Raw genomic sequence first — 19124 nt, 5'->3', positions numbered from 1 at the left:
AGGTTATGTTCTAGCCCTACCGAGCCCCTGGCTTGGCAGGAGCCTAGACTGGATTAGCGACAGGAGCGATCAATTCGCTTAGCCAGACAGGTTTGACAGGGTCGACCGCCTATCGATACTGGACTCCCGTTGTCCCAGCTTAAGGTTGTAGCGCTAAAATCGCTAAAGTCGCTAAGATAGCTAATCCTACTATCTTTAGTAAAGATAACCACCGACGTCAATTTGTCAAGTCACCGTTCTTCAAACCTTCAGCCTCGTCAGCTTTTTGACCAACAATTAGTGAATCAGAACGATTACCACCGCAGAAAATCCGACTCGCGACTCAATCAGGATTATTTTGCCGACTATATGTACCCACCAGGCCCATTTCTTCAGGCACCTAAAAACACTATTCCAAGATGGAGATGGACGTAGATATGATGATGTCGGAGCGTATGCCCGAGACGGGACCTTCACGCGACCACACTCAATCGAAGATGGAATGGGCTAGATTTCTTAGCCGATGCATCTCCTCTCGCCTCGATCCAGAAACCTTCGATAATTATATCACCCTGCTGTACTCGAAGCATCCGTTGCCTCCAGCAATCATCGCCGACATCTTCTTGAGACCTCAACCTGCGAACCACGAAAGCCTAGACCCTCGTATTCCACGTTATATCCATGTGCTTGCGTCGCGCAAGCTTATCGACACACCTTCCGTGCTTAAGGCGCTATATAAATATTCGACTTCCCACGTACAAGCCCAGAAGACTGGCCACCCTCTTCCCGAGGATCCTGAGGACAAGGCCCCGTTGAGATGGGGAAGCTCATACGCGTCAGAAGAGGTAGTCTTCTACCGCATCACGAAAGCGGTCGCCATAGGCACTGGTATTGAGAATGCCGGTGATGCTCTCCAAATTTGCAAGCTGATAGCCAAGTGGATGACGCTGTTCACTTTAGCCTCGGAGGCGTTTAACCACGAAGCCATGGGTCTGGGTCAACTACATGGTGGCCATTTGCAAAGTCCACAATCCAGAGATGAAATGGAGGCGGCGAGAGCCGCTTTTGTGATGCTTCTATTAGGAATTTGTGAAAACCAGACGGTCCTGAGCGCACTCAGCCGCCCGTTTGCTAAGAGTGCGTGTTTGCGTCGTAGACTCCTTGTACTTGCGCGAGGCCAACTAAGCTGATATGATAAATAGACGCGCGAAGAGCTCTATCAGAGAGCCTCGCTAGCTTTATCCCTTCTATTATACAGAGCGCGTCGCAGATAGCAACTCGGCTCGAACTGTTTCGTACCGAGACTCTAGCTTCGTTTGAGCCGGCCGACAAGAACAAGGATGCTACCAACACCGTAATGGATGACCTTGAATCGTCTATGGCTCTAGAGAACTTCGTCGTCGCTGAATTGCCAAATGTCAATTCTCGAGCTGGCTTATATATATACTTAAACGCCAATGTAAGCTTCTATAGTATGATCGTCTGAATACGGGTTACTAATTCCACCAAGCTTGTTGGGCGGCCGCTCCTAGACGATACTGCTCTCTTTAACTATCTTCATAATAGATACCAGGTAAGTCATGCTTGATATAGTTCACAAGGTAGATGCTAACTACTAGAGTAGGGAGATATTCAATCTACCACGATTGATCTTATCCTAGCCTCATTTGACATCCTTGCGAATGCGGTATTTCGCAATGAGGGTCAACAGGCTAGCCACGTCCTTCGATCATATCTAATCAACAAGTTGCCTTTACTGCTGGCGACGCTGGCAACATCTATGTATCCCCCGTTGTCAGCACAGTTCTGTATCACAGAGGCGCTCAGCCAGGTTGACACAAATGCGTTTCCGACTCTATCTGCCATGTTTGATGACACAAATAATAACAACAACACGTTTACAGATAGCGTTCGACAAGACTTTTGTTTCGCCTGTTGTCTTCATGATTTGATTCCAGAGTCGAGCATCGAAGGTCTACTTGGGGAAATAACTTATCAGACTCTTCCATTGGCAGGTCGATATGTCAAAGGACATCTAGTTGAGGAGTGTGTGGGTGATCCCGAAAGGATTCCCAAGCTAATCGGTGAATTGGACAATATGGATGGTAACGTCGGAGCAGCTTGTCAGGCCCTAGCAGAGGTGATCGGTCGCCTGTGCCACAACAAGGAGACCATGACTCTGAAGCTTCTCTGCGGTCAGCTTGCTAAGAAGCCGCTGTCGCTGGATGTTATGCTCCTATTTGACAAGCCAATAACAATACTGCATCCCCTTTGCGAGTTACTTGACAACTGGCGGTACGAAGAAGACCAAGGCGAATACCAACCTGTCTACGAAGAGTTTGGGTCTATACTTCTTCTAGTTTTGGCCTTCGTCTACCGTTACAACCTTTCCCCTATGGATCTTGGCATTCGTTCAGATTCATTCGTGGCTAAGCTATTGGGCGTCAGCCAGCTTAACAGACCGCTGAGTGAACTGACAGAGCAGGAAAACCGTCACCTTGGACGATGGATTCATGGTCTCTTTGATACTGAATCTGGTGGACTGGCAGATGAATTACTATCGTCGTGTCCTCCACAAGACTTTTATCTACTGGTTCCTACGCTATTCCACCAGATCGTGCTTGCGTTTAGCACGAACTACCTCGACGAAGAAAGCCTAAAGATTGGTGTCGAGTGTAAGTTATAATCTTCTGTGACCTTGAAGAAAATGCTGACTATATCTCTAGATTTTGTCAATACCTTTTTACTCCCATCTCTCGTGCCGGCAATTCTATACATGTCTAATCAACTCTGGATAGAGCTTAGTAACATTAATCACAATGCGGAGCATAAGGCAGTCCTGAAGATTTTGCAACTGATCCTCTTGACAAAGCAGGGATCTACTGAATCCCAAGCGATGCTCGCTTCGGTTGTGAACATAATCGCGATACCGTTGGAGTATGGTCTAAGATCGTATCAAAGATTCGACCCTAAAAGTCCAGCCATAGAGCCTCTTCTTAAGGCGATGAGGGATAACCTTCGGCTTTCGCGACGAACAGCTAGTGCCCCTAATAACGAGCTGGAGGCATGGACGCAGACAGCGAACGGAGGTCTCACGGCGTTGATTCGGCACATGATACAAGGTTTCGTGACGTGGAGTGCCCATCCAGGTCTCAATGTTATGCCGACTTCCTATACGCACCGTCAAATTCTAGTCGCGTTGAAGATGCACGGCGCGAAGCGATTCCTTTACACCATCTTAGAAGAGGTTAAGTCGCACACAGAGGCTGGCCACGGAAGCATCGCTCATGATGTGGCCACGGCCCTCATATGCGCTCCCGACGTAACCAACATGCCGCCACCAGGGGAAACCGCGCTGTTGATGGATTCTTCAAACCACCCCGTAGTGCCACCGCAACTCCGGATCTCGCTCCGCGCGGCGCTGAAGGCCGAGGCGGAGGACTGCAAAACGATCCAGAAATCGGACCCCGTTATGGCCGAGATCATTGTCCGCCTGTACCGCAAGGTCGAGGCGCAAATGCACGTCCCCCCGCCCACGGAGTCCATGCTGCAAGGTGAGCTGGCGAACCTAGGCTTAGGCGAGAATGCCGCGGCACTCGGCGACGCGCTGGCTGCTGCGGCACAAAATGATGGCTTGCAGGATGAGGCGAGCATGAGCTTGGACCTCGGGGGTGGAAGTGATATGGGACATCTCGGCGGAGATTCAGGTCACGGCGGGCTCGATTTCGGAAGCGCTGATGATATGTTCGGCGGCCTAACGGGTGGTGCGGGCGCCGACTTGCTGGACGGCTGGGATATGTCCTAGTCGAACAATCCTAGGCATTTCAACTAGCGGTGTTTTCCTTTGGTTGTTTACCGGGAGGGGGTGCCCGAGGCGTTTATGTTCCTGGAATTAGGTTCCTGGGAATTGGGTTGGTCATATGCACGTCCTGGAATAAAGCGATGAAAAAATGGAAGCGAAATGGCATTCTCACGTTGGGTAGCTATGTCTACTTGAAAAGTTGCGGTTGGCTTTTATGCCATTGAGTTTGTAGTTTATAACCTGGATATCTGTGCCTGGTTATTCGTATGTTTGTATAGCCTTCATAAGCTTTACTAACATAGCTGCCTACTCATTTAGCAAACCCAACATTAAATAGCAATTACATTCTCACGTTATACAATTTGCTTCCTTGATTGACATGAGGTGTCTAGCGAAACCACGGTTGAAAAGCGCAAAACTAATCAAGTTATTCCCAAAGCACCGATTTGAAAGGTAGCCCTGGCTTGTCCACCTTGTGGATAGTATGATGACGACGCTATTCCCCAGCACGCAATAGGACCCCTGCATTTAATCATTGGAGAATAGATCGTCGATTAGATAAGCACCTTGACTACCATTTTCACCTTTTTATGATGTATGGTTATTGGATTTAATGCATACCGTCGCCCCCGACCGAGTATTAAAATAAGAATTCTCTTATAGATATCGAAATCGAAGTCCACTTTCCCAAGGGAGGACATTCTGCACACTAAACCCCAGAATGCGCGTCACGGCCTTGGCATATACAGCCGCCGTAGCCATCGGCTTCGGCGCCGTGGTAACAGCCTCGAGCCCGGAACAAGTCCCGCTCGGCCACAGCCACGGACCGCGACCACAACGGCGACAGCCTAATGTCGTATTTGTTTTAACAGACGACCAGGACGTCCATTTAGGGTCTTTGGACTACATGCCGTTGGTGAAGAAGCACTTGATAGACCAAGGAACGTACTTTAGCAGTCATTACGCTACGACGGCCGTTTGTTGCCCGTCGCGGGTGACGATATGGACGGGCAAGTTTGCGCATAATACGAATGTTACGGATGTTAAACCGCCGTATGGTACGTTGACTCTGCGGAGATAGAAGTGGCAAACCTATTCCATTATGGATTACCCCTATACGACTTGTCACGTGCCACCCTGTATACCACCATACGTCGTATGTCGTACGTATGTACATGAATCCTAATCTTACATTAATCACAGGCGGCTATCCTAAGTTTTTAGCGGAAGGCCTTAACGACAACTACTTTCCCGTGTGGCTGCAACAAGCTGGGTATAACACGTATTATACGGGGAAGCTGTTCAACGCGCACACGGTAGAGAACTACAACTCACCTCCCCCGGGAGGTTTTACAGGATCGGTATTTCTCCCAATTACACACCACCATCTTTTAGTTCTGAGCAATAGGACTAACCCGTATCCTAGGATTTCTTACTCGACCCCCACACATACGACTACCTAAACGCCACATTCCAGCGCAACGGCGAGGAACCGCGCAGCTACGAAGGACTCTACAGCACCGACGTGCTAGCAGAGAAAGCCTACGGGCTCCTAGACGAAGCCGTAGACGCCAAAAAACCATTCTTCCTCGTCGCCGCGCCCATCGCGCCCCACGCCAACGTCGCGATGAAACTCGAGCACGGCCCGCGCGACCCTCAAAACCCACCCTTCGAATTCACCGAGCCCGTCCCGGCTCCGCGGCACGCGCACCTGTTCCCCGGAGCCAAAGTCCCGCGCACCCCGAACTTCAACCCGGAAGCGCCGTCGGGCGCGAACTGGGTGTCCGCGCTGCCGCGCCAGAACGCGTCCAACGTCGCGTACAACGACCACTTCCACCGGCAGCGCCTGCGCGCGTTGCAAGCCGTGGACGAGCTGGTCGCGGGGCTCGTGTCGCGACTCGGCGAGCGCGGCGTGTTGGACGATACGTACGTCGTGTATAGTAGCGACAACGGGTACCACGTGGGCCAGCACCGGCTGCAGCCCGGCAAGAGCTGCGGGTACGAGGAGGACGTGAACGTGCCGCTTATCGTGCGGGGGCCGGGCGTCGAGCCGGGGTTCAGCGCGGACGGGGTCGTGAGCACGCATGCTGATCTTGCGCCTACGTTTTTTGATATTTTGGGTCTGAAGCCTAGGGAGGATTTTGATGGTGCGGCGATACCGCTTACGAGGGGGGAGATTGATGGGGTTAGGGAGAGGGGCGAGAGGAGGGAGCATGCGGGGATTGAGTATTGGGGGTCCGCGATGGGGGAGGGCGTGTATAATCGTGAGTTTTTAAGGATTTCGCCTTTTTTTTTTTCTCATGTCCTTTCTTGAAGCTTGGAGAATCTCGTCTGATATCGAATTCCCGATGCAGGAGACCCGCGTCAGAACAACACGTACAAGGCTCTCCGCATCTCGGGGCCGGGGTATAACTTGTACTACTCCGTCTGGTGCAACAACGAGCACGAGCTCTACGATATGGCAGTACGTATTCCCCTTTCTCAAACACTCTGCCCTTTTAAGCCGCTCTGGTGAGAAATCGGTCAACTTACTTATAACAGGTCGACCCTGGCCAACTCAACAACCTCCTATCCCCATCTTCCCCCTCAACACCCATCCTAGCAGCAGGCCACGCCCCCCGCAAAATCGCCGACCGTCTCGACGCGCTCCTCCTCGTCCTCAAAACCTGCGCCGGAACGCGGTGTCAGCGCCCCTGGGCCTCATTGCACCCCGACGGCGCCGTGCGCTCCCTCGCCGACGCGCTGGCGCCGCGATACGACGCCTTCTACGCGGACAACCGGAAGGTAGCCAGCGTCAAGTACGCGTACTGCGCCGACGGGTTCATCCCCGAGGCGGAGGGGCCGACCTGGGAGGATACTGGGCGGGCTTTTGGAGGGGAGGGGGAGTATGGGTATTTGAAGGGAGGGCGGTGGGAGGATTGGGTGTAGAATTCTTGGTGAGCTGATTGTATTTTCTCCTGGGAATGATGGATATTTTGGATATTCGTTGCGTTTGTGTGTATAGTGACGCTATCTTGGTTTGGTTTGGGATGAAATTGGACTTGAAAATGGGAGAATAAGACATGGATAGAAACGAATATGATTATACCTGTAGAAAAGGGGCTATGATATATGGTACTGATGTAGGTCTTTCAACTATAAAGATTCAGTTGAAAAAAGCTTTCATGAGTAAGGTAATGAAGATGTTGTTATAACAGTAACAACTCAATGAGAAGCGGCTAAGATGATCTGCTAACCTATTTAAAGCATCCTCGTGGAAGCTTATATAACCTAAGCACTTTAATCTTAGTTTTGATCTGAAGTTGGCTGTCAGTACCTAGCAAACTGCAATATATCAAACGCCGATTCAACAGGTTTGAAGCCGCGATCTACAATGTCACTTACAATCCCAACTCTACACGCGATCAAGGCGATAGTTTCACAATAGAACAGCATTATTTTAGGACTTATTCGTATCAGTCCCATTCATGTACATGTATATAGGTATCCGCACTCAGCACAACAAGACATCCTACCAGCTACATCAGTAGTAGTAGCCCAGATACCCTTTTGCCTGACACGGTTCCGTTTTTCCCACCGCTAGTCTTCCGACCAAGCCCATGCACGTATTTATTTCCAACCCAACTCTCACAAAGCCGGATTACCCCTTCCTCGTCATAATTGATACGTGCACGTGCTACTCAGCAGGTGACCCAACATAGCAACGCCGTTTCTACTCGGCGGTCTTGGACTTGGACTTGCTGCTAGCGCCGCTCTTTACGCGTCGCGCAGCCGGGCGGTTCAGGTGGTCCGAGGGGATCCAGCTCTCGTCGTAGCCCTTGTCGGTGCCGGTAGCAGAGCCCTCGCCTCCGGAGAGAGGCTCCTTCTCGGCGACGGGGGCGCGGGCCTTCTTGGCCGGACGCTTGGCCTGGGGGAACAGGGCCTCGATGTAGGTCTTGTAGATGAAGTAGCAGGTACCGGCGAAGGCGGCGGTGAGGAAGATGTATAGGAAGATGCTGGGTAAGTGACGACGTTAGCTTCTAGTATAGGGGGAAACGGCGGAAAGCGGGAAAGAAGCTTACATCTGAGGGTCAAAGATGCTGGTAGGAGCCTCGACGATGCTGACGGTCTGGTCGTAGACGCCAAGCTGGAAGATCTGGTTCGCGGAGTTGGTGACGACGGCGACGAGCTGTAGGCGCACGTCCTGGGGCTGCATGTCTAGGATAAAGGAGTAAGGGAGCGACGCCGTCTCGCCGGCCGGGACTGACGCCTCATAGCGGACAGTTGTCAAGTTACGGACAACAGACTTGGCGAAGTCGACGTCAGGGCCCTGGTCCTTGGGGTTAAGGAGCTGGCCTCCCACAAAAGCTACTAGAATAGGCTCGTCCTCGCTGTTGATTACGTCGATAACAGCCTTGGTCGGGCGGCCGTTGACGAGCTTGACACCGAAGATGTCGTCGGCTTCAGGGAAAGTAGCGGCGACCTGAGCCTTCAGCTCGACCTCGGGAGGGCTACCGGCATCATCTGCGAGGGGCTACAAAGTCAATTCTTGTTAGCGCTCATTGCTTTGAGACAATCTACATAAAAGCTATACTTACAGAGTCACCCTCAGCAGCGAAGACGGATACGACGCGCAGAGCCAGAGCGGCGAGAACAGAGTATCGGAAGGCCACCATGTTGGGCAACGGACGAGATGATTAACACGACAATCAAAGGGATTGACGACGGCCTTAAAATATATAAGAACGATTAGGAGGAATTAAAGGGGTGTTAACTTCTCGGAGGAACAAAAAAAGAAAGAAAAAGAAGTACAGAAGCTTCAATTCACATCAATTGATAGAGTTCATAGATTAAGGAAGGCGAAGCTTAAAGTTCGCGGCGGAAAAAACGTTGTGTGCAATGTGGTCAAATCAATTGACACGATGGGTCCCTGGTTTTAATTTGGGCCAATGACGTGTTGTCGCGTCAGACGTCCCCTGCAGGAATACAGGGGCCCACTTAGTGCGCAGCTATCCGAACACCTATGTATGTATCTAGATACCTATCCGCAAGCTAGATGTGGCTGCGTGGCTGAATTCATCAATGTACCTGGATATAGGTTATAGGGATTCTAGCTCTTTTGGTTCATCATCATACCAGGCACATATCATCAACCACCAGACATGTTTGCATTCCAAGGATATCATATCGAATGCCACATCAGACGTTATACAATACATACATCACGTGAAACATGACACCTCATGACAATAATGATTTCATTACATATTTGGCGCCTCTAATCCATATATACAGTTGCATCTCAGAGGGCAAATCGCCCCGGAACAGTTTGGTTACTGCCAACGCCAACCACGCCCGGAGTGTCATAGGAAGAGGTACGCACTTCACCGTATGAACGGTGTATCCTAGTCATCAAGGCATTTCTCACTTCATACATACATCCATTCCCCTCCGCCCATTCGTTTATCTCGAGTTCGTCAATGTACGCGGATGATTCCCTACTCGTCATCCACGAGTTTCTTGTCATCCCACGCCTTCTTAGCTGCCTTGGTTAGAACTTCCATATCCCCGCTCATCTCACACATGCTTCTGAAATTTCCATTCTCATTCTGTAGAAGTTCATGTGGATGGCCGTATTCAACAACCGCACCGTGGTCCAGTACCAATACCTTGTCATAATCAACGATAGTGGCGAGTCGATGCGCGATCGTGATGATCGTGCTCTTCAGATCACGGATCGTCTCTTGAATTTTTGAGTCCGTAGCATAGTCGATCGATGCCGTAGCCTCGTCCATCACCAGAACGTTGGGGTTCTTGAGCATAGCACGAGCTAGACAGAGAAGTTGCCTCTGACCTTGCGAAAGATTCGAGCCCGACTCTGCAACCGGAGAGGATAGGTCAAGGAAAATGTTTTTGTTCGTTGTAGTAGGTGAAGAGGGGCTGGTTGGTTCTTGGGAATCCTGAACTTCACTGTTCTCCGCCGAAGACAGAAGGGACTGAGTAGTTGACGGAAGTATTTCGTTCGGGCCAATAAGCCGGACTTTCTTAAGAGCAGAGAAAACTTCCTCGTCAGTATAAAGGTCAAAAGGATCAAGGTTTGTTCGGATGGTTCCGGTGAAAAGGGTAGGATCCTGGGGCACGATAGTAATAGCTTCTCGGAGATCTTGTAGGCCAATCGTAGCAATATCAATGTCGTCGATCATGATTTTTCCAGTTTCCGCTTCTAGTGCACGGAAGATTGCTAGCGTGAGAGAACTCTTTCCGGCACCAGTTCGTCCCACGATGCCAACCTTTTCGCGAGGTTCGATCTTGAAGGTAACATTCTTTAAAACAGGGTCCAGTTCTTTGCGGTACCTCGTAGAATAATTAACGAATTCCACAGCTCCATGAGCAGGCCAATCCTGAGCAGGACGGTTCTTCTCGTTGATCGGGGCAGCTTCCTGTTCCACGTCAAGGTACTCTTTAACACGTTCGACAGAATTCATATTCTGCTCATTCATCGCGTATAGTCGTACAAGCCATAGAATATTCTCAGAAAACCCGATGGCGTAGCTCAAGGATACACCTGCAGAGCCGGCATCGATCTTTCCTAGGCTTAGAATGACGAAAACGCCGGCGAAGAACGCCACAAAATCACCTAGAAGGTCCGTTCGAAACGCGAGCCACCTGTTAGCAGCCCAGAGATAGATGAACGGACGAGCCTGTGTGTTGATCCTGGTCAGGTTCTCCCGGATAAACCGTCGCTCATCGCCATAGGCACGAATAGTGGTGACTCCAGAGAGTGTCTCGCCAAACTGCTGGAACAGGGGACTTCGGTTCACTGACTCGAGCCGCTTGAGATCTCTGGACGCTCGGAGGTAAAACATGCCGACCAGAATGTATAAGCCCGTGATGAAAACGCCAGCAACAAGGAATCCAGGGGTTATGGCCGCGATAAGTACCACGGTGATTAGTATGCCCATAGCACAACTCATAACACCAATGGCAACAGGGGCAACCTCCTGGTCGATGGCCTCGAGGTCTTTGCTGAACCGATTCATTAGCTGTCCGAGTGGGGTAACATCGAAGAACTTGAATTTTGCCCGAGCCACAGCAGACATGAGCCTGTTGTGAAGTTTCCAAGATGCTGTGAGAGATCCAAAGAACAGCCAGAGATCGCGAGTTAAGGCCAGCCCCGCACCCGCGATTCCTATCAACGCGAGAACGGTGAGATAATAGTCCACGTTGACTTCCGGTACATCAGTAGCTGAATAGTCCGCGGGTTTGATGAAGGACATGCTTTTGACAGAGCTCGTGACCGACGCAAATTGAGCTGGTGATAGCCAAGAACTGTAAGAAAGCCGCGAAGCTATGCTAGAGTATGTCCCAGATGCAGACATGCTCTCGAGGCCCGAAGTATACTGGTTGGCCCATTCCTTGATCCACAGGTTCGACGCGACACTGCTGAGTTGTTGACCACCGAAAACGATAAAAGCAATGACCCAAAACCACCAGGTGCCCATAGCTCGAAGGTAAAGGCTGATGACCGGCCACTTGACAGCGCCCGTGGCTTTCAGTTCTTGCGGGGTATTCCGTAAAGGCTTCTCTTGCTTGTTAGTAGAATTCGCGGTCGTCGTGCCATTGGTGCCGTTCGTGTTGTGGTCAATAAGAGTTTGATCACTCTCGTCGCCAACACTTGATGGCACTCGTGAAGGAACGCGTGAAACATCAGATGAGCCTGGTCGGGATTTAGTTCGGATCTCTTCGCCAAGTTTACCAGAGGCGATGATGTCTTCTGCTGTTCCTTGCGCATCAACTCTTCCATTATCGAGTAAGACAACGTACTCCGATAAAGGCGCGCAAAGGGTTGTGTTGTGTGTAATCAGAATGCAAGTTCGGTTCTTCATCAACTCGCCTTTGATACACTTGGTGAAAATCCATTTGGCGGTATGTGAGTCAACGGCGCTCAGGCAATCGTCCAGCAAGACGTGGCGGGAATTTGAGTATACGGCCCGCGCTAGGGATATACGCTGCTTTTGTCCACCAGATAGGGTGATGCCATTTTCTCCTACTAGTGTCTCATCGCCATTATCCAGAATTTCGAGATCTCGCTCCAATGCACAGGCCACAAGGACATCTTTATACCTCTTTTCGTCGTATGTTGCGGAAAATAAGATGTTGTCCCTAATGTTTGCGTTGACCAACCATGCGGATTGAGCAACGTAGGCACAAGTTTCGGTAAGACCAGTTGCGGGATCCGGTCGGACATCCTCACGACTACGGCCGCCAGGAAGGTAAACTTTGCCCTGAGTCATGGTCATTTCACCAAGCAGAGCCATAAGCATCGAGGTCTTTCCGGATCCTGTGGGACCAGCGATAATGTTGAGTTTGCCAATCTTGAATTCGACATTCAAATCAAGGAGACGGAATGCCATTGACCCATCTGCTGCAATTGCATCTTTGCCGCCCCAAATGAATGTTGCATCCTTGAAACCAATGACCTTTTTGCCATTTTCGTCCACGTTATCAGGACCTAGCTGTTCATACTTCTCGGTTTCATCCTCGTTCAGGAATTCTTCAACACGATCAACTGAAACCTTCGCCTCTTGGATATGAGCGATCATGTCTCCAAGCTGGTCCAGAGGTACTCTTAGGAGCATGAAGAGGGAAATGGCGGTGAATGCGACAGATGGGTACAAGGGCTTATGCTCTACCTTGGTGTATACCAAGAAGGAGAAAAACGTAATCAAGACTGGTACCGTGTTCCAAATAGCAACAGCGAGTGCCCATATCATATAACGGTTTCGCAGCGCCCTCAACTCGTTGCGCCTCTTCTCGTCAACAATACCACTAAACCGGTTTTCCCAGGCGAAGTACTTGATAATCCGAATGTTCTGAAGAATCTCGTTCGTCGTGTGTATCCGCTTGTCTGTCGCAGCCATGATCTTGCGCTGGGTGTAATTGAATCCTTTGGCCAATAGGATATTGACCGGCAAGAGGAAAACCATAATGACAAGACCAGGGATGGCACTGAGACCCATCACCTGGTAGAGCAGAGCAATAGATACTAACAGCTGCGAGGGAGCGGCCGCTAGCAGAAAATGCAAGTACGAAGTGCACTCGGAAATCTTGAAGCTATCGACTGACATGAGGTTGATGATCGTCCCCAGGTTCGCTTGCTCGTCTGCGCCTTTGGGGGCATCCTCCTTCACGACATCGCCATTCTGGGCGCCAGCTTTCTTGTCCGTCTTCTTCTTCAGTCTGAAGAATCTCTTCAATTTCTCTAACTTGGTCTCTTTTGTTGCGTCTGTGTTCCCGAGAACGGTATCCTTACCACTTGCCGCCTTACGTCGTAAAGCTTTAGCATAGATTTCGCCAATAATAATGGAACGAATCTGAATGCATATCTTTCGACCAATCCATAAGGCCTGACCATCAGCAATAGAACGAACGAGATCAGCAAGGGGAAGCAGGATAACATAGAGCCATAACACATTCCTCGGGGCGCTAGCCGGCATCTCTACATATTCGAGGATGGCCTTGAGAAGAAGCGTCGGAGCAAATGTGAGAAGACCGCCCATAGTAGCCCAGACACACTGGATAATAAGCATGCCCTTGAAATATTTGGTCAAATGCAAGGCGAGAGACGTTGTTTTCTTGACCTGGCGGTAGTTGGCAAGTACCGTGGCGCTCTTATCGCGCGGCAGGAGATTCCACACATGCTTAATCTCAAGAGGTTCTTTGTAGCCTTGCCAGAGCATAGGGTCGATCCAGGCGAAAGTCAACAGAGAGAGAACCGAAGCTAAAGGTTCACGCGACGGCTCAATCTTCCCTTCCCATTCCATAACAACAGTCTTATTGCCCTTCCTAGTGTTTAGAGCTATCCCAAACAGGAGCGTCGTTAGACAAAACTCGACAATAATCAGGATTTGCGCAAGTCTGGAGCTGGCATGGATGAGGACGGAGCGAAAGACGATAAGTGTAAAAAGCCATTGGAAGCCATATATGGAAGCGGTGTGGTTCCAAAGTCGAGGGATTCGCCATTTAGTGTTCCCCAGAAACAGTCGTAGTGTTGCGAGAATAAGAACGTAGACCCAAGAAACTAAGCCGACGATAGCTGCAAGCTGCCCATGTCCATTGTAGGTTTTAGTGACGAGGGCGACAATATTGGCAGCTATTAATCCGCATATTGCAACCTCCTCGACGATAACTAATAGATCCTGAGCAGGCGGGGTGTCGGCCTGGACAATGGAACCCTTGGAGGTAGTCTTGATAAGGGCAAGGCGGCCACCGCCGTTCGGATTGATAGATAACCCTTCATCATCGTCGGTGCTTATACAATCATCCTCCTCTGGCGGTACTTCCGTGTGATCTCTATGATCAGGTATTTGGTCGTAGCCGTCGGCGCGTTTTAACCTAACATTCCGGTAGATAGTCTGAAGGAGGAGATGAAGGAGAGATAGAGATATTAGAACAAGCGGGAAAAGGATCTGCAGATAGCTATAAGCCGTTAGTAGGCGAGACACGCATTGATCGCACTAAGACACGGGAAGGGGAAGGGGAATGGGAACACAGAAAAAACGCAAAAGGACAAAAAAGGTATGTACTTACTCGGATTGAAAACAAGTCGTGAAGTCATCAGTCCGCCATATTGGCCATGAACACGAGGCAAAGCTCATGTTTCTTCTTCTTCTCCCCGGCCCCACTCGCGAGAGTGGTAGGTAATCGTTTGGATGATACCACCAGACTGAGAGATCTTAGGCCAATATCTGTCGTCGATTAGTCGAAGATGGAATATGACGCTCGGTACTACTCGTCGTAGCGACCTGAGACTTTTTGGTAGAAGGTAAAGACTGGCAAACCTAGGATTAGATCTGGCATGAAAAGAAGAGAAAAGAATAGAAGTAGGTGAAGAAGATAGCTACTAGCTAAGTGCAGAGTCGAGAATCTCTGGGGGGTGGAGCGAGAGAGAGATAGCATAAAAAGTGGCAGAGATGATGGAGGGAAGAATTATGTAGGGACATCGTAGCGACATAGCGCTACGACAGGTAAGTTACCTACCTAATGTAGCTTCCCACAGTGGGGCACTTGTCGTCTACTGCGTAGGAGGCTAGTACGTTCCCACAACTGCCACACTAATACTCAGGCGCAACCTCCACTATCACTGATTAACTCGAACAGCACGCGTCAGAGGTACCTTCCAAGTATCGTGGTGGGGGGCAGAGGCGTCGCAGGTGATTCTTTCCTGGCGCGGTGTACAGCATTCCCGGCATTGACGGTGAGCTTAGGAGATGCAGTGACGGCTTGGCTCTTTCTGAATTCTACTGCCTACCTACATCTGGGGCAGTTTCAGACCGCTTCCAGTGGCTATGGCAACGCAGATGAAATATTCGGTAACTTCCAGCCACGAGTTGCTCGGTTCCTGATAGCGGACCCAACTAGCCAACCTTGGTATTTTCTTAGTTTGACTAGCACGCGAACTTGCCCCACTATGCCACCTTAAGCACGTTCAGGTTCAGGTTCCGAATGCAGATACCGCATATAGTATGTTACACGGTTCTTGTGTAAAGCAATAGTCTCTGAAGGTTATTTATATCGTGATTCCGTTGTCTTCTTTTATGATACTACGAAAGAGAAGATGGATAACATTTTTTATCGTCTTGTAAGATTCTAAAGTCAAGAACCCCCAATGATTAAATACTCCGAATTGTAACGTAAAAGGTTTATGAATTACGTACATATGTTCTCGAACACGCCTATAAGCCTGTAAGCACATGTCATATTTAGATTGGCGTGCCACTTGAATATTTCATGTACCACCTGATCTCGAATGTTTCCCTGTCCCGGTGATATCATTCTTTGCAATTGGGCCCCGATTGGACGCGCATACCAATTATCGCATACGTGTAACATCAAACATGCGTCTTACATATGAATGTGGGGAGCCAGATGATTTGTGACCTGTATACATGCAATTTTAATGAATGCCTTTTCTTATCCCGTATTCATCAATGGAGCTATGCATCCACCGAGTAAGAGCTAAATACGGCGTGGCTTATTTTTGCCTGGTATAGAACATCAGACCGACTCGCATTCATTTGTCAGCATGATCAGTGGCTTTGCAGCTTTTTAAGTCATAATAATCGGAATGAAAATTTCCAAGATTATCGTGATCAACATCTTATCTACTAACGCCATAGGTAAGTAATCTTACAGAAACTATATATTTCCGTATACTTTATCAGGATAACGAGCTCGCTTAGGGTGCTACTAGGGATTACAGTTGTGACTCAGACGGCTCAGATAAGAAAGGACCGAAGGAACAGATAAGCTATCCGCCCAAGAAGTTCCTGGACGAAATCTCTAACTAAATTCCCTTGGTGTTCCTTGGTGTTGGACATGCAGTAGGAGGGGGCCACTCAACTCACCGGTTCCGGTCCCGCGATGGTGCTTATGCGGGGTGAACACCAGTTTTCCCGACAGTTGCATTGCATGACACTAAGAGCTAATCGACTCTTCTGATTGGTCGTATAGTCAACCCGTATCCATGGAGGCTGGAGATAGCCTCTGAACCTTCCTACACAGCAATGTATAATCCCAGGTTATACAGACGATACAAGAGGGTCTCCAAGAGGGTCTCGCCTCATGGTTGGAAATTCATTCAGTCTGATTCGCTATATTGGATGCGACTTCAGTGGCCCTTACGTCTCTACCCTTATTAATCTTCCACAGTGCAAGTCTAAAGTCTTGCTCGAAAGTCATATATATGTAATGCACGACCACCCTGCATATCTAGCCGGATTTCGGAAATTGGAGAATAGGCTTCTACCTCTAATTCTCTCTCCGTGGCGCACTCAGTCTTCGGCCGGTGTCTTTCTATCGGACACCGTCACTATGTTCGGTTACTCGAACGGAAACTCTTTGCATAAAATAAGAATCACTGCGTAATCACGAATTTGTTACGAAAACGAAACCAGAAGACTACTATAAAGCCAGATAGGCAGACTGCTTACTTGCCCAGATACACCTGGGTTCATATCAAGAGCCGGGTACGGATCGATAGACAGAAAATGACATCAAAATTCTCGTCATAATGGTGTTTGTGTTCCTTCGATGATTTGTGGCCAGTACCATTTGGATGTTTGTGCTCGATAGTCACACAGAGGTTCTTTACAGCCGTAGATCGAGGCTCTAAAATGTTTCAATCCCCCTCATGCCCAGAAATATAACTACCTGTTAAGTTGGAGTTCTTAGCAATGGATGAATGTATCCTAATTGGATGTATTGTATCTTTACAGTTATTGACCAGGCAGAGAACACAAGAGAAACGCAGGGCAAGGCATATAGAGTATAATCCAAACGCGTCGTGTCGGAGGTCTAACTAGTATAGAGAATTAGCTGCAGAAGGTCTAGCCGGGTCGGAATTCAGCCCGGTGGGGGACACATGACGATGGCCGGTCATAGAAACAGTGTAGACGAAGGACACAGCCTGCCTATACTGCGATCTAAGCTTGAGGAACAACGTCGCTGTTTCCCCCATACAGTAGGTCAATCCGCATCGTACCACATCATTTCATATCCCTTTACCGTTTATATGTATCCTTCTGCACTATCGTCCGCTGTCCTATCCTATTCCACTACCTCAAGTTACTTCGGTATTTAGACAAGTTTCACCCTGACTTACCTAATCTTATATCATATTAGAACCCATTTTTGGGGGAATACTTTACTGCTTAATAGACTATTTTTCATTGTCAACATAGCAGTTACGGTAACTTAGAAAGTGTCAAGGAAACCTTAAGTCTAGACTCTGTTGCGTTTAAATATTAAAGAACTTAACTAGGTCCATACCTATCAACCGGAGCCTTGAGCTATAAATATAATATACTATGTAGGTACTATACAATTTCCCCTCTAAGACTCTATCATATTCTAGTCACAAGTCCTTCCAATAATGTCTTTATCTATAACACCCCTAGACCGGAGCAGAGTCTAGACAACCCAAAGGGCGATATGATTGGCTTCACTCCGCATGTCTATCATGTCAACTCCTCATACGGCCCTATTGCACACGAAATCCCAGCACAAATTCTAATGATGACTTATATGAGGCTTTCTCTATAGGCAGATTTGATCCCTTGAGAGCATATGGATACATTCGATTGTATTGTAACTAGGTAGGTAATAATATGAATACGACTGTAAGTAGACTAGGGGAGAAGCTACCAGAATCTAATATGAGTGTTTCATTATCCGTGACAGTCTCTTTATTCCCTGTCATCGTCTACTTCTAGACAAGGAAACGGATGTCAGAATGAGTTTCTGACTTGGAAACGACGATTCTATCACAGTAATAAAGCCCCTTGACAAAGTTTGAAAAGAATTTGCACGGGCTCCAAGCCACTTTATAGCTATCCCGGCCGAGCATGTGACCCTAGTGATTCCACGATAACCACTAATCAAACTTCCAACTAGACATAAATGCCTCTAAATTATTCTTCAAACCCGATCAACCAGCAGACCGTCAGAAATAATGTGGTCAAGTTGGTGAAAAAGCGAGACCACCATGAAACCCAAGCAGTTCTTAACTAGCTTACACCGTTTGACTATACTTCCCAATAAGCTGACTTCATTAGTTGGAGGCGGAAGGGTACTGGAAAATGGTTTCTCAACTCCACGGAATATCAATCTTTTACCAAACTATCTAGGTAAGAAACGGACGCTTTCCTCCCCAGGAATCCTTAGGGCTGGTAAAACGATTCTTATTTCTATCGTAGTTGATCATCTTTCAACTATGTCTTGGGATGATCATGGGGGTTTGTATTGTATATATTTGTTGCAAATTTCGACGACAATCAGAGAAGAAGATCTCAGACCTACTAGTGAGTTTGCTTAGGCAACTTTCTGAACGTCGACTTGCCAATGACAGGCCATCCCTTCTGGAAGCCGTGAAATATACAGATTACCGACATATCCCAGAGAATAGGCCACTCTCGGAAGAACAAATGCCAAATATGTCGTGGATTTCTCTATATCTGAGAATCTTCATTAAATCAAAGCTAGGAATCATACTGGTGTTACTTCATACCAGTTGTGCGTAGCTGCTAGAGACCTATCCCAATTACTGCTAGAAAATGTTTATCTGGAAATGATAATGGCTAGAACCCTATGAAGAAAGTGAGAAAGATAAAGTTCAAGTGAATAATTAGGTCGCCGCTATAGGAGGGTGCTGGTATTGGGAATCACAATATCCAATCCATAAGATAGACCGCAGCATAGTACTTACACGCTTAGGTACTGCTCCTTATAAAAATTTATAAATTAATCATGAAAAAAGTCCGGTATGTATCCAAGCATTGTATTGTGCCATGATTTGAAAAGGTGA

The 19124-nt window shown here is 48.5% G+C and overlaps 4 protein-coding genes across 4 annotated transcripts; 2 read left to right on the top strand and 2 right to left on the bottom strand.

Moving 5' to 3' along the window:
* Positions 1 to 193: 193 nt before the first annotated feature.
* On the top strand, positions 194 to 4139 carry F4807DRAFT_403814 (Med5-domain-containing protein). The gene is made up of 5 exons (XM_047996052.1): positions 194 to 1116; positions 1182 to 1438; positions 1490 to 1552; positions 1604 to 2654; positions 2706 to 4139. The coding sequence occupies exons 1-5, from the start codon at positions 399 to 401 to the stop codon at positions 3782 to 3784; spliced, it is 3168 nt and encodes a 1055-aa protein (XP_047859100.1). The 5' UTR covers positions 194 to 398; the 3' UTR covers positions 3785 to 4139.
* A 363-nt stretch (positions 4140 to 4502) lies between these two features.
* F4807DRAFT_449228 (Arylsulphatase) lies at positions 4503 to 6709 on the top strand (the record flags this gene model as incomplete). The annotated part of the gene is made up of 5 exons (XM_047999998.1): positions 4503 to 4839; positions 4985 to 5142; positions 5208 to 6045; positions 6136 to 6245; positions 6323 to 6709. 5 exons carry the CDS (start codon positions 4503 to 4505, stop codon positions 6707 to 6709), a joined length of 1830 nt encoding a protein of 609 aa, XP_047859099.1.
* A 479-nt stretch (positions 6710 to 7188) lies between these two features.
* On the bottom strand, positions 7189 to 8633 carry F4807DRAFT_403808 (uncharacterized protein). Its single transcript, XM_047996051.1, has 3 exons — positions 8359 to 8633; positions 7843 to 8294; positions 7189 to 7776 (listed from the first exon to the last, which is right to left on the bottom strand). Exons 1-3 carry the CDS (start codon positions 8434 to 8436, stop codon positions 7494 to 7496), a joined length of 813 nt encoding a protein of 270 aa, XP_047859098.1. The 5' UTR covers positions 8437 to 8633; the 3' UTR covers positions 7189 to 7493.
* Positions 8634 to 8876: 243 nt separating this feature from the next.
* On the bottom strand, positions 8877 to 14757 carry F4807DRAFT_403807 (P-loop containing nucleoside triphosphate hydrolase protein). Its single transcript, XM_047996050.1, has 2 exons — positions 14351 to 14757; positions 8877 to 14239 (listed from the first exon to the last, which is right to left on the bottom strand). Exons 1-2 carry the CDS (start codon positions 14416 to 14418, stop codon positions 9259 to 9261), a joined length of 5049 nt encoding a protein of 1682 aa, XP_047859097.1. The 5' UTR covers positions 14419 to 14757; the 3' UTR covers positions 8877 to 9258.
* Between the last annotated feature and the right edge of the window lie 4367 nt (positions 14758 to 19124).

Source organism: Annulohypoxylon truncatum, assembly GCF_022578515.1.
Source record: "Annulohypoxylon truncatum strain CBS 140777 unplaced genomic scaffold F4807scaffold_1, whole genome shotgun sequence".
NCBI classification, from domain to species: Eukaryota; Fungi; Ascomycota; class Sordariomycetes; order Xylariales; family Hypoxylaceae; genus Annulohypoxylon; species Annulohypoxylon truncatum.
Note: the sequence above shows the minus strand (reverse complement) of the source record. Positions and strands in the feature narration are given on the sequence as shown.